General features: G+C 39.4%; 1 protein-coding gene across 1 annotated transcript in view; it reads right to left on the reverse strand.

Moving 5' to 3' along the window:
- The window catches only part of HMCN1 (hemicentin 1), a 286,027-nt gene that overhangs the window by 91,251 nt on the left and 182,690 nt on the right, over positions 1–12,086 (reverse strand). Inside the window, exons 46-51 of the mRNA XM_060233046.1 lie at positions 9,084–9,251; positions 5,508–5,621; positions 4,546–4,632; positions 3,465–3,656; positions 1,991–2,164; positions 575–688 (exon numbers count right to left, since the gene is read on the reverse strand). Coding sequence (XP_060089029.1) covers positions 575–688; positions 1,991–2,164; positions 3,465–3,656; positions 4,546–4,632; positions 5,508–5,621; positions 9,084–9,251 — 849 coding nt within the window. The remainder of the gene's footprint in view (positions 1–574; positions 689–1,990; positions 2,165–3,464; positions 3,657–4,545; positions 4,633–5,507; positions 5,622–9,083; positions 9,252–12,086) is intronic.

Raw genomic sequence — 12,086 nt, forward strand, 5'->3', positions numbered from 1 at the left:
GTCATTCCATGTATCCCACCCCCCAGCTGTGTCTAATCTGACCTAAATATAAATGCTGCCCAAACTGGCATGTGGGTATGTGTGCCTACTAATGCCAAACGGCACATACCGCTTTAGTTAAGAGATGAATACGCTAGTGCAGGGGTGGCCAAACTTGCTTAATGTAAGAGCCACACAGAATGAACATCAGATGTTTGAGAGCTGCAAGACCATGACCACCAGATGTTTTGAAAGCCTCAAGACAGGAAGGCAGGCAAGCAGTCAAAGAGATGGGGGAGGGAGGTGGAAAGAAAGTAACTTTAACTTGACATACATTCTCCAAGGTGACAGCTGGCTTGGCAAAGAGACAAATGCCTTCTCTAGGACAGCTGATGGGGTGGTGGGGGCTTCGAGAGCCACACAATATGTATGAAAGAGCCACATGTGGCTCCTGAGCCACAGTTTGGCCACCCCTGCGCTAGTGAATTGATACAATAAAAAGAGATTGCAAGAGCATGTGAGATAATATTATGAAGAAAAAGGACAGATCAATCTTTTACAGGATTATAATAAAAATTAGCAATAGCGTACTTACTATACACTTTCACTTCATAGTGTTTTAAAGTTTCCCCTGCTTCATTTGTAGCTATGCATGTATATCTACCAGTATTATCCTCTTGTGCATTCAAAATCTGTAGAGTTCGACCACCTGCAAAATATTTTTTCAAGGTAACATTTGTACAGTTTCCTCTGAAGTAGGGAATGACATATGTAGTGTATCTACGAACCTCACTGAAAGAAGCAAATCATAACTATTTCAACACACATTGTATTTGGAGGGTGGATAAAGTTTTTGGTGGATCTGCTCAGGTCAGCTAGAAAAAGAAGTCATGACCCCCCCCCCCCTTACTTTCATTAAGCTTCAGGGCTGGATTAACTCTCTTGTTAAATATACTACAGCACCAAAGACAACTGGTGAGATGGCAGTCAAAGAAAATCTTTGCTTCTGGGTTCCCTTCCTGTAGCAACAAAGAGCCATTATCGCATGCAACAAAACTTTTGCACATCCCCTGAAACCACATGGTTCAGCAATACCTTTTATGTGTTGACAGTTACAGATCATCACCCTCACCACAATCAGGGAGTCAAAAATACACAATTCACATAGCCCCACAGATCACACAAATTTAATTCAAAACTAAATAAGGGTATACCTGAAAGTAGAATTATCTGATATTTTGGAAAAGGTACCTCTCTGCATCCCTGAACTATTCTCACATCACAGACTAAGGCAAAAATGTCCAACTTCCCTGTCACAAACTAAATTTAGAAGCTATGTTTCTGGCTGTGAGGCTCTAGAATACAGTTTGCAGAAATTTCCTGTGTTTTTAAATCTTGCTTTCATAAGACTACTTAACCGTATCTAATTTTAGATTGCACCATCATCAATATCAAGATAATAACCTACAAGGTGAACACTACTACTGTCCAAAACTCTAATTTTACGGGACATCACCCATGCCTAAAGAACAATATAGGCACAGAACTGGTATGTATTCAAATTTTGCCTCAGTTATTCCATTTCAGAATACAGGTTGGCCTTAAAGAACTGGATGCTTCTTCACACAGTAAAGTCCGTCCACTATATATATATAAAATCAGGGAGAAGAGTTTTAGAGCATGTAGTCATCTAAGCCACCACTTGCACAAGCCAAACACTGACTTACCAATTCAGTGAAAAGTTGGACCAAATTTCAAACAAAACAGCCATCTTGAGAGTCCCTAAATTTATTTGGATGAGTGACATTATACTTCATGTGCCCAAAGCTTTAGCCTTGCATACATATAGCTGTATAAAGATTCATATGTATGAAGGTGGCAACATATTCTATTATTTTTTTCATAACACTTCAGTCAGACTTACCCAAGGGATATGATAAAACAAGTTTTCATGAATGTCAGGTGATAGAATTATAATGCAATTAGTTAATATAAGAATATAGATAATTACCTGGCAAAATTCTGATATTTCTATTAGATTCTATGGGAATTCCATCTTTCAACCAAGTGATTGTAGCTGGGGGATATGAATAAGCCTCACAAACTAGGGATGTGGGGTTATTCAAGATAACTGTGATCTCTTCTGTGCCTCCATTATTGTCTGTACCCATGATGGTAGGGGATACTGAGAAAGATAAAAAAGGAGCAATCACAAAGAAAAAGCAATTTAGATTTTCCCCAATGTGCATAGCAAAAGACATGGTAACTCAGTTTGATATGCTAACAGAGATTACTTATGGCAACTGTACAGCTCTTAGCAAGCATATCAGTTATCCTCTATGGTCTTCTGTGATCATGTAGTACTGAACAGAAGAGAGTATTGGCTCTGATTTCCGTTAGGACCTTTTCATGCTATATGTTTATGTCGTGAAAACAGTTAACATGGAAATGGTTCATACACAGTAGTACATACGTGGCACTTGCATTTTTATTGATTAATTAACTTAAACCATTTTTAAAGTCCTAGATTAAATACATTTATATGGGAGAGAAGAAATACTGCCATTCAAGCACATCAAAAGCCTTTTTTTTATTAATAGAAAATACTGCAGTTCTTATTGGGTATATTTGTGCACCTTCCTCTCTCTCATTCTGAAGCACATAAATGACAAGTGCAGCACTCCCAAGATTCAAAATGTGGAGCACACTTCTCACCCTGAATTTCACCTAGCCCCTGCTAAACTGAAAGGTAACTATCACAGTGTTACTGTGCCACCTTTAGCTCAACATAACCCATATCCTCTCAGTGCTTAATGAAACTGGGGATCCTATTTAACCAGTCTACAGTTGCAGAAGCCTACAGAGTATGCTGCAATTTGTGTGCAGCTATTAATTAGGATGAAACCACTGTGAAGAAACCTATAAACTGCTTCTAACTTGTCTAGTGTTCCTTGCTCAACTATACATGCAGTAATCACCCTTTGACTCCTCCTTGCATTCAGTAAAATCCCAACATTCTTCTTAAAATCCTGGCAAACAGTGACACAGCCCGGAAAATCTACAACAATTAGTGACACATTTGTTTACAGACAGGTACTCCATGACTGGGCCTAAATCCAGATCAGCTAAAAGCCCCCTTCCTCCAGTTTCCAACTGCCAGTGATGGGAACACCAGAGAGATGGCAGAAAACAGCTGAGCACTCCTTTGGGCAAAATAGCAGCTCCATCCAGCGTCCATAAGTCATTGATGTAGCCATCAGAGGGAAGACAGGAAACTTTCATACAGGCCTTCACCGTGCCTGAATCTAGCAAAGCTGAGAATTCCATCACAGAGGAACATTTTGTACTAAACTATGTCATTAGACTTTCATTCCTATGAACTTCTTTGATAGATATTTTCTTTACTGAAATGTGCAATAGATATATTATAATAAAATAATGGAGGAAAGAATATGCATTATTCTGTATTAGCTCAGAAATCTTACCAAGTACATTAAGACTGAAGGTCTTGCTCTTGTCTCCAGCTGTATTGGATGCCACACAAGTATATCTGCCTGTGTCAACTACTTGTGCACTTTTAATTTGAAGAAAACGCCCATTGGACATTAAGTGATGGCCATCATCCTCTAAGAAAGGCTGCCCGTCTTTTAACCATGTAATCTCTGGAACAGGACTCCCTTTTTTCGGTAAAATATATTATTTGTGAACATTGTCATCTTTAATGTATGATGATTTCTTTTAACATTTATTCATAGAAGTTTTTAAAATTGCAATAAGAAATATAACTTTTTAAAATTTATTATAATAATTTTCAGTACACAAAAAATCTCATATATTATATAAACAGTCCAAAATAAAGAGTCAACATCAGACTGGAATAAAAGGAATAAAGGGAAATAGAATCATGTTTTCTGTTTGATTGATGTTCAGTAAATGATATGGTGGGACACAAAAGGGAGGGGGGAAAGTAGAATATAAAAATGTTTAAAAAATGAATGTGTAGTGGACCAATGTGACTGATGTAAAGGAAATATATCATCCTATCATCTTTGTTTTATTCACACTTTGGATCCAGTGCTGGAATGTTAGGCAGCAGAGTAGTAATATTTATATACCCTTAGGCTCATAATTGGGGGAACACTGGTCTACAGGTCATAACGTGCCCATTGTACCTTTATTAAAGTGCACTTACAATGTGGACCTATTACTCTGTCCTCTTAGAAAAACTCAGATCTGCATCTCAGTGGGCTATGCCATCCAGGTGCAAGATCCAAAGCAAAGAGGTTTCCTAGCAGGCATGAAAGGAACATGGAAAATAACAATGTCTCTACATCATTTTCCCCCAGTGGCTGCTTTGTCTTGGAAGCTCAGATCAGTCAAGCTAGCACTTGTGTGTCCACCAAATCAGTGTTTTCACATATGAAAAACTCATCTGCAAGGATGGCAATACGGCTCAAGACATTCAAAGTCAATCCACATTCCTCACCCCCGGACAACATAATTAAGGACCACACAAGATAAACATTAGTTTATTATTAACTTGAGTAATTAACCCAAGGATATTACCTGTCACTTCACATGTTAGCATAACGCTCTGCTTCTCCTTCACTTTTATGTCTTCCAGTTTATTCTCTCCCACAATTCCTGGGGGGACTTTTATAGTGAAAGCAAACAAAGCAAACACATAAGCATAAAAAAACCCGAAGCATTAAGATAGCTGCATCATTTTCTTTATAATGGCTCATCGTTAGAAACGAGATGCCAGTCTATCAGTGAAAGCCATATTATCAGAACATGATGGTTACAACAAGGTTGATCTGTGAGGATGCAGGTGAGAAATGTCACCTATGTATGTTGAAACTATGTGCATGCTCTATAGACTGGGGAAAACAATAGCTTTTTCAGAAAACTGAAAGTGAATGGCAGAGGAGTTGTTGATCAAAGTGTGTACATTCATCCCCACTATTGTATTGACTCCTGAGATGGAATAAAGTCACAGTTTGTTGCCATACAATTCCCATGGCATAATGAAATCACACTTGGTTTTTTTAAAAGGCATGAAAATATAACTAAACATTACAGTCTGCTCAGGAGTCTGGATTATGCTTTTGTCAATGGAATGTTGATATTTATGTCAACTAGATGATTTCATCAAACTACCTTGTGCACTAAAAGTTTTAAAAACTTCAGAAATTGGATGGAAGGAAGGGACATGAAACTACAATTTTCCTCATTAAAATACAGTTGCTGTTCTAAGGCACTGCTAAGGGAGACATCCATGCATACCTAAAGATGGTCTCTGCTGCCAGCTAAATTCACCCAAGCTGGTCATCATTATGGTTACATGGCATGTAACCATAAAACTGAAGTTTATTCATTGTTGATTCATATATTGGTGACTTGTCCGCCTTCCCCCAATGCAGAGGTTCTCCTTAGGTTCACCAGTTTTGAAGTGGGTTTGAATTTTCAACACAGGGAAAATTTTAAGAGGGAAAATCTGGTATTTTCAAAAATTCTTACATAATCACCTAAAACTGAAAGGTCAAAGTTTTTCCTCTCTTCTCCTGCAACATTAGTTACCACACAGGTGTACCGTCCTGCATCTTCTACATTCACCTGCATCAGTCGTAGCATTCTGCCTCCTGGAGAAAAACACAAATGTGCATATTACAAATAGCTTTTCTGCATGTTGCCAACGCATTATAACCCGTTGCAGCAAGCGTCTAAAGCTGAAATTGAAATCTTAAAATTGATTTTAAAATAAAACGAATGTCTAGTCCTCAATGATTGAAAACTAAACTTTAAGAAAGTGTCTTAATGGCATGTTTATTCTTCTTTTAAAAATGTACTTCATTTATATGCCAATTTTCTCCCCAATGAGGAAGGGTTTGAAAGACAACAGGATTATGTCTTTCCTCTATATACATCCCTAAGAAATCCCATCTAATTTCAATAAATTTTTAATCATGGGAGATCAACATCTTGTCAGATGGCAGCTCCTCTCATCTAGTTCAGGGAGGATGTACTTCTAAAGTCTTCTGGATTGTGCCTTGAACGACTGCTTAGATTGTGGTTAACATTTCCCCCATTCTCAATTAAATGGTTCTTCCTGGCTGCAATTAGCCCCAGAAGCAAAATAAGAGAATTTTCCTAGTAGCCAAGTCCAGTACTAAATCCTGTATCTATCTTGAAAAACTGAGGATTTAAAACTATAGCAGTCAATATTATGCTATTGTCTACCGTAAGAATATATGAACATACTTTACTTGTTTAGATTATTTCTTAACCACTTCTCTCAAAAATTAATCCATTACCAAAGTAAAAACAATTATGAAAGTGTAAAACGTTATGTCAGTGGAACAATAAAGGATAACATGATAAAAGTAGAAATAGCTGTCAACCAATAAAACCAGCATAAAATGCTAAAAATATATACAGCCATATCAGACATGTTAAAAGTAACAAACACCCCAAAAAGGGACAAGCATTAATAAATAGCTCCTGAAAAATATAAATAACAAAATCCTGATAAAGCCAAACAACTTTTAAAAGTTGGTCACAACTGAATCACTCAAAGGACTGTCAGTGACAACAAAAATTGTCTTGCTCAACTTGCTCAACTCTGGCCTGGGAAATTCCTGGAAACTTGGGGCATTACCTGGAGACAGTAAAGTTGGAGGGGGGAGAAAAGTCTGCCCTCTAAAGCTGCCATTTCCTCCATGGGAACTGATCTGGGTAGTTTGGCATTCCACCTTGAAGCTGGTAACCCATATGGGGAATAACATCCCAGTTTTGGGACACAGTTTTCCAGGTGGTGTATCACATTACCACCAAAGAAGAACAAAGTTAACAGGCATAGATTTTCACTTGCATACTGGGGAGACAAGAACAGTAAAGACCCTGAAATCCCCTGACTAAAAGAGGGCACTCTCCAAACTCAGGATGGAGAAAACATCAGTGTTTAGGGATAGAGAAGATGTGGATTCCATAGCTGAAGGTTGTTGTAATAGGACTGGCATAAATGCAGTCTCTCACTTTGGGCTTTTTCACAATGCATTTTTTTTCATTAGTTCTGGCTCCAAACTTTGGCTTATCCCCTGACTTCTGCCTGCATTTGTGTGCCTTTAGTTTTTGCCACATCTTTTTTTCTTTCTCTTTCTAATTTTATCCTGATGTTTTTCTGGAAGCCAATTTTGAGTCAGCTTTTTCCTGTTGTATAATTTTTCTATTGGTTTTCTTTGTCCCACCCATTTTTCAATTACTGGATTGTCATCGTTGTTAAACCACTCCCTCTCCTCCACCCAAGATGAGTCATTTCAGAGGCTGTTTTTCTTAAGGCTGTAAAATATCAATACAATACAGTAGTGTTGTAATGATAGTTGGAGAAAGTTCTCTGAATTCCCAGCTTTCAGAGGGGTTTTATTTTAAAAAACTAAGTCTCTAGCCTCTTCCCTCATTGAGATATAGGGGGAAAAGCCTATTTCTGCAAGAGAAGGGGCTGAACCAACTGGCTTTTGGGGGAAACCCCTTGCCTAAATAGAGACATTGCTGCATGACATCCTTGATGCAATGATATCACCTGGAAGTGAAGTCATCATGTTGGGGGCATTACATTGGGATGCTCTGATTTTGGGGTAAGCTTTATGGTTTAAACCCAATTTAACCATAAAGTTTGTCCCAAAACCAGAATGTCCTCCATGCAATGTTCTCACCCATTCCTGGAACACGCCCTCCAATCCCTCCCACCAGACTGACAAGGGGACCTGGCAACCCTAGTTTGTGGATCAACTCCCAAGAAAATCAAGAGTAACCAGAACATGTGGGAAAGGTCTCTGTCAGGATGAAGTTCTAAAAACACAAGTTTTGACACAAGGCAAAAGGCCCAAGACCTTCCCAGCAGCACAGCAACAGGTCTCTCTTGTGTGGCGAAAGCAGCATTGTGGTGGTATTGGGAGTGGTCCACAGACAGTGCCCCCATGCTGGGACTGTCTGTAACCAACCAGCCCTTGTCAGATCTAGTAAAGTCAAGAGGCTCCTGTTCAGAAGCCTCATGTCTGTGTGAATCATGTCGCAACTCAGAGTATGTTTGCTATGTTCACTCAGAGTCTGATAGCAGTTTTGTCTTTGGTGAACCACTGCTGATGAGGTGGATGGCTTGTTCTGAGGATGCCACCAAAGTGCCAGGAAGTTATATCAAAAGGGAGGATTTAGAGGACCTGGCTAAGCTACTCACTCTTCCTGACCCTCTTATTTTCATGTCTCCCTTTTCTTTTCTTTTTTTCCTTTGTGGGGGGACAAGTGCTGAAGAGAAACAAAATGGAGCTAACTTGGTGTAGTGATCCGAATGCTGTACCATAACCTGGGGCAACTGAGTTTGAATCCCTACTTTCCAATGGAAGCTTGCCAGAAAACTTGGGCTCATCCCAATTTCTCAACCTAATCTGCTTCACAAGGCTGTTGTTATGAAAGTAAAGTGGAAGAGAGGAGAGTGATATGAAAACACACTTTGGGCCATCACAGGGAGAGAAAACAAGTATCTAATTTTAAAAAAAATTAAAAATAAATTAAAGCAAACTTCAAGAAAAAAGGAAACAAGGATTAGGGTAAGCAAAAGGTTCTAGAGCATCTGGAAAGAAGGGAAAGGAATCCAGGTGCAGGGCAAACAGGATGGGAACTGGCACATCTCTCCCAATCTTGATTTGGGTAATATGCATAAGCCTGTCTGCAGAACACATAGGAGGAATGACATAAACAGGATTCCCTCTGCTACGGACAGACAGGGTGGCCCTAAGTAGCATGATCCTAAATCATGAAGAGCTTTAAAGTTAAGAACCAGCACTTTATCCTCAATTTTTGTAATTATCCCAAGTATTATTCTGCTGACAGGCCTGCATTTAGTCTGGCCTAATCATATTATGACCGCTTGGCAAATTCCCATGTATTGTCAGGACTTCCTCTTCCCGGATATTTCCCTCTGGACGCTGCACATCATTTTCTGATCATCTGACAGGTTTCACTAGAGCCTTTTCACATTCTTGTACTCGATTTTATTTGAAGTTTACTGCGACTTAGGTTTGTCATGTAATTGTCTTGTTCCCCCTTACCTGACAGGATTCTCACAGAATGACTCAAAGAGACAGGCTGCCCGTACTTAAGCCAGGTTACTGATGGATGGGGGATTCCTGAAGTTTCACAAACCAAGGTGATGGGATTTTTCTCTACTACGCTGACATTTTCAGGCACAGTCAGGTCACCCACAATATTTGGAGGGACTATAGAAAATCCAAACAAATAAAAGCAAGCCACACAAAAAGAAAGATTATTAGATTCTGTTTTATATATATTATATTAGTGTTTTTAATCTGTTTTACTCTGCTTCTGAATATCCCATGGGCCGTAATAAAGACTGAACTGAATATTATTAGATTATGAACTGAAACCCTCTGTTGAATGAAGGAATTCACAGAGCAGTAGAGAACAAATGGGATTATTCTTAGCTTCAGATAAAATGCTGCAGGCCAGATTTAGTTACTCATTCTTAGAAAATTTACAGGCAGGACAATAAATCTCCACCTCCAAAACTGAACAAGCTCACAATCCCTGCCTTCACAATCAGAAACAGGAATCTGTGAAACCATCCATTACCACATGAAAAAGGGATAGCTAGGACAGAATTATCCATCTATACAGGAGCATCATGGGAAAAAAGTGATTACAGGAGAGGCAACAATGCAAAGTGAACTTCCACGGTTTGCACCAGTCGCTATTACAGAGGCAAATAACCAATTTGTAAGTCATATAGGTGTAATCCAGCCGATATGAGCCTGTTGGTAGCACTACATATAGAAAACAACATTCCCCCCAAACTTTTTTTAGAAGTCAGTTTCAGCCGCTAGGAAAACACAACATTGATCCCTTCCAGCCAGCATATTGAAATACAAAAGCAAGAGCTATGAGTTTGTATGTCACATAAGTGTTGTGGGATCTTCCTGCATGACCCTGTGTGTCACTCCACCAGATGAACAGGCTTACTTCTTCAGTTTGATGACCTTTAAAAAAATTTAAAACTCCATAGATGATCATTTTAGGAGCTAATCTGCACAAGCATACAACAACAAATTGGTTGCTAAAAGAGGTTGGGTGAGCATTTGAGCTTGTACACACACGCGTGCGCGTGCGCGCACGAACTCTCTTCCTCTTCTTTCTACTTCACTCATGTTGTTATTTGATGGCAGTTACATTATCAGCAGCTGATTAAGAACAAAATCACAATTGGAAAATAGGTGGTCCCTTGCATTTGTCTCTAAACAATACAGAGAGATTCACACTTGCCAAACATCCTTAACAGCAGCTCTCCTTCAGACTTTAAAGCATCTATTATTACAAATATAGTATACATGCTTTGTACTAACAGCTTTACAGTATACACCCCCAATCCTCTTTGTGTGTGTCTGTGAGCCAGTGTGGAATCTCAAGAGCCAGTACAGAGTGTCAGAGTAGGATGCTAGGTGGAACAGGTTTGAATTCCCACTTCTAACACAAAAGCTTGTTGGTGACCTTGGGCCTAGCACAAACTCTCAGCCTGGCCAACTTCACAGGGTTGGAGGAAGAACAATGTTCTAAGTGGCTTTGAGTCCTGAATGAGGAGAAAAGTGGGATATAACTAAATAAATGCAAATGCAAAATGCTGAGCTGGCCCCGCCTAGGAAGCATAACCAGGCAGAAATGGATGGTTTACCCAAGTCAAACAGGAAACCAGGAAACAAGCATTACTTTAGAAATTGACTCTGCATCCCAAACCCTGCTGTGAACCTCAAAGCCGTCTGTGATTGGCAGTAACCAAGGTATAACTATTGACGCTGGCACCTCCTCTTAAGGAATTACATATCCCATTTTGCTGTTTTTAAACCACAATACTGCAAAAGGCTATCCACACACCACCAACTTCAGCAATCACCTGATGACTCTTTGGTGTATAAGCTGTCAGTTTGTCTTAAGGCTAGCCCCTCCCTTCTACTATCTATCTGTCTGTCTGTCTACCTATCATCTGTCTATGTATCATCTATCATTTATCTACACACACAAACACACTTTTTTTTTTGTCAGCAAGTCATAGCTGACCTAGGGCAACCTCATGGGATTTTCAAGGCAAGAAACATTCAGAGGTAGTTTGCCATTGCCTGCCTCTGTGTCATGATCATGGACTTCTTTGATGGTCTCTCATCCAAATACTGACAAGGTCTGACTCTGCTTAGCTTCTGAGACCTGATGAGATCAGGCTAACCTGGGCTATCCAGGTCAGGATGCTATTGTGATAGGCAGTACTTAATAGGCATACTTTGGAATAGATCTAACCAGCTTTTTTTGAGAAAAGGAAGACAAGTACCCTCTGATCACCCAAAAATGTTATGTTGGGGACTTTAGCATCTGTAGGGATAAAGGACATGTATAATAGGAATTGAAGTTAGGTGGCAATTTGGGAGATACTGAGTGGAGAAACTGGTCACATCCAGCCCTGTTACTTAAATTCAATTGGTTCAAAAGGTATTTAAATAACCTGTGTGCAAGATCACAGCAATTTTCTCTAAGATCGCATTCATTGGATCTTCCCAACACTTCCAGGAACCCAGTGCAGGCAGAGAAGGAGGGTTAACCCTTCCCTCTTGCTGTTTTCCAGAGCAAATTGTTCCCTCTCTCCTCCCCAACCCCTACGCTATTTGCTTTGGCTAACTCACTTGCAGGAGCTTGGCATATGGATGGAATGTAAACCCGGCATTTGCTTGTTTCATTTGCTGTGTAATAATTCCAAATCGCTGCCGCAGGGAGTAAAAAGTTACCAAAAACTCTTCAAAATGTTGCTGAATTACCTTCTGGTTTGCTGCTGTTTTTTTAAAGGTAATAATGATCCAATTTCCTTCCTAGGAACTGAAACAGATACCATAAAGCTATAAGAGATTACGAGATACCTTCCTCTTCACTAAGAATAGTAACAATTCCATTTTAGGAATGAATTTACAACTTCACACTTCTTCCAAGGAGAGTTTGGGACTAGGTCCGAGCCATGGAGTTGATGAACAGATAAAAGCTATTTTCTTTTTCACTTTGAC

Source organism: Heteronotia binoei, chromosome 2, assembly GCF_032191835.1.
Source record: "Heteronotia binoei isolate CCM8104 ecotype False Entrance Well chromosome 2, APGP_CSIRO_Hbin_v1, whole genome shotgun sequence".
NCBI lineage: Eukaryota > Metazoa > Chordata > Lepidosauria > Squamata > Gekkonidae > Heteronotia > Heteronotia binoei.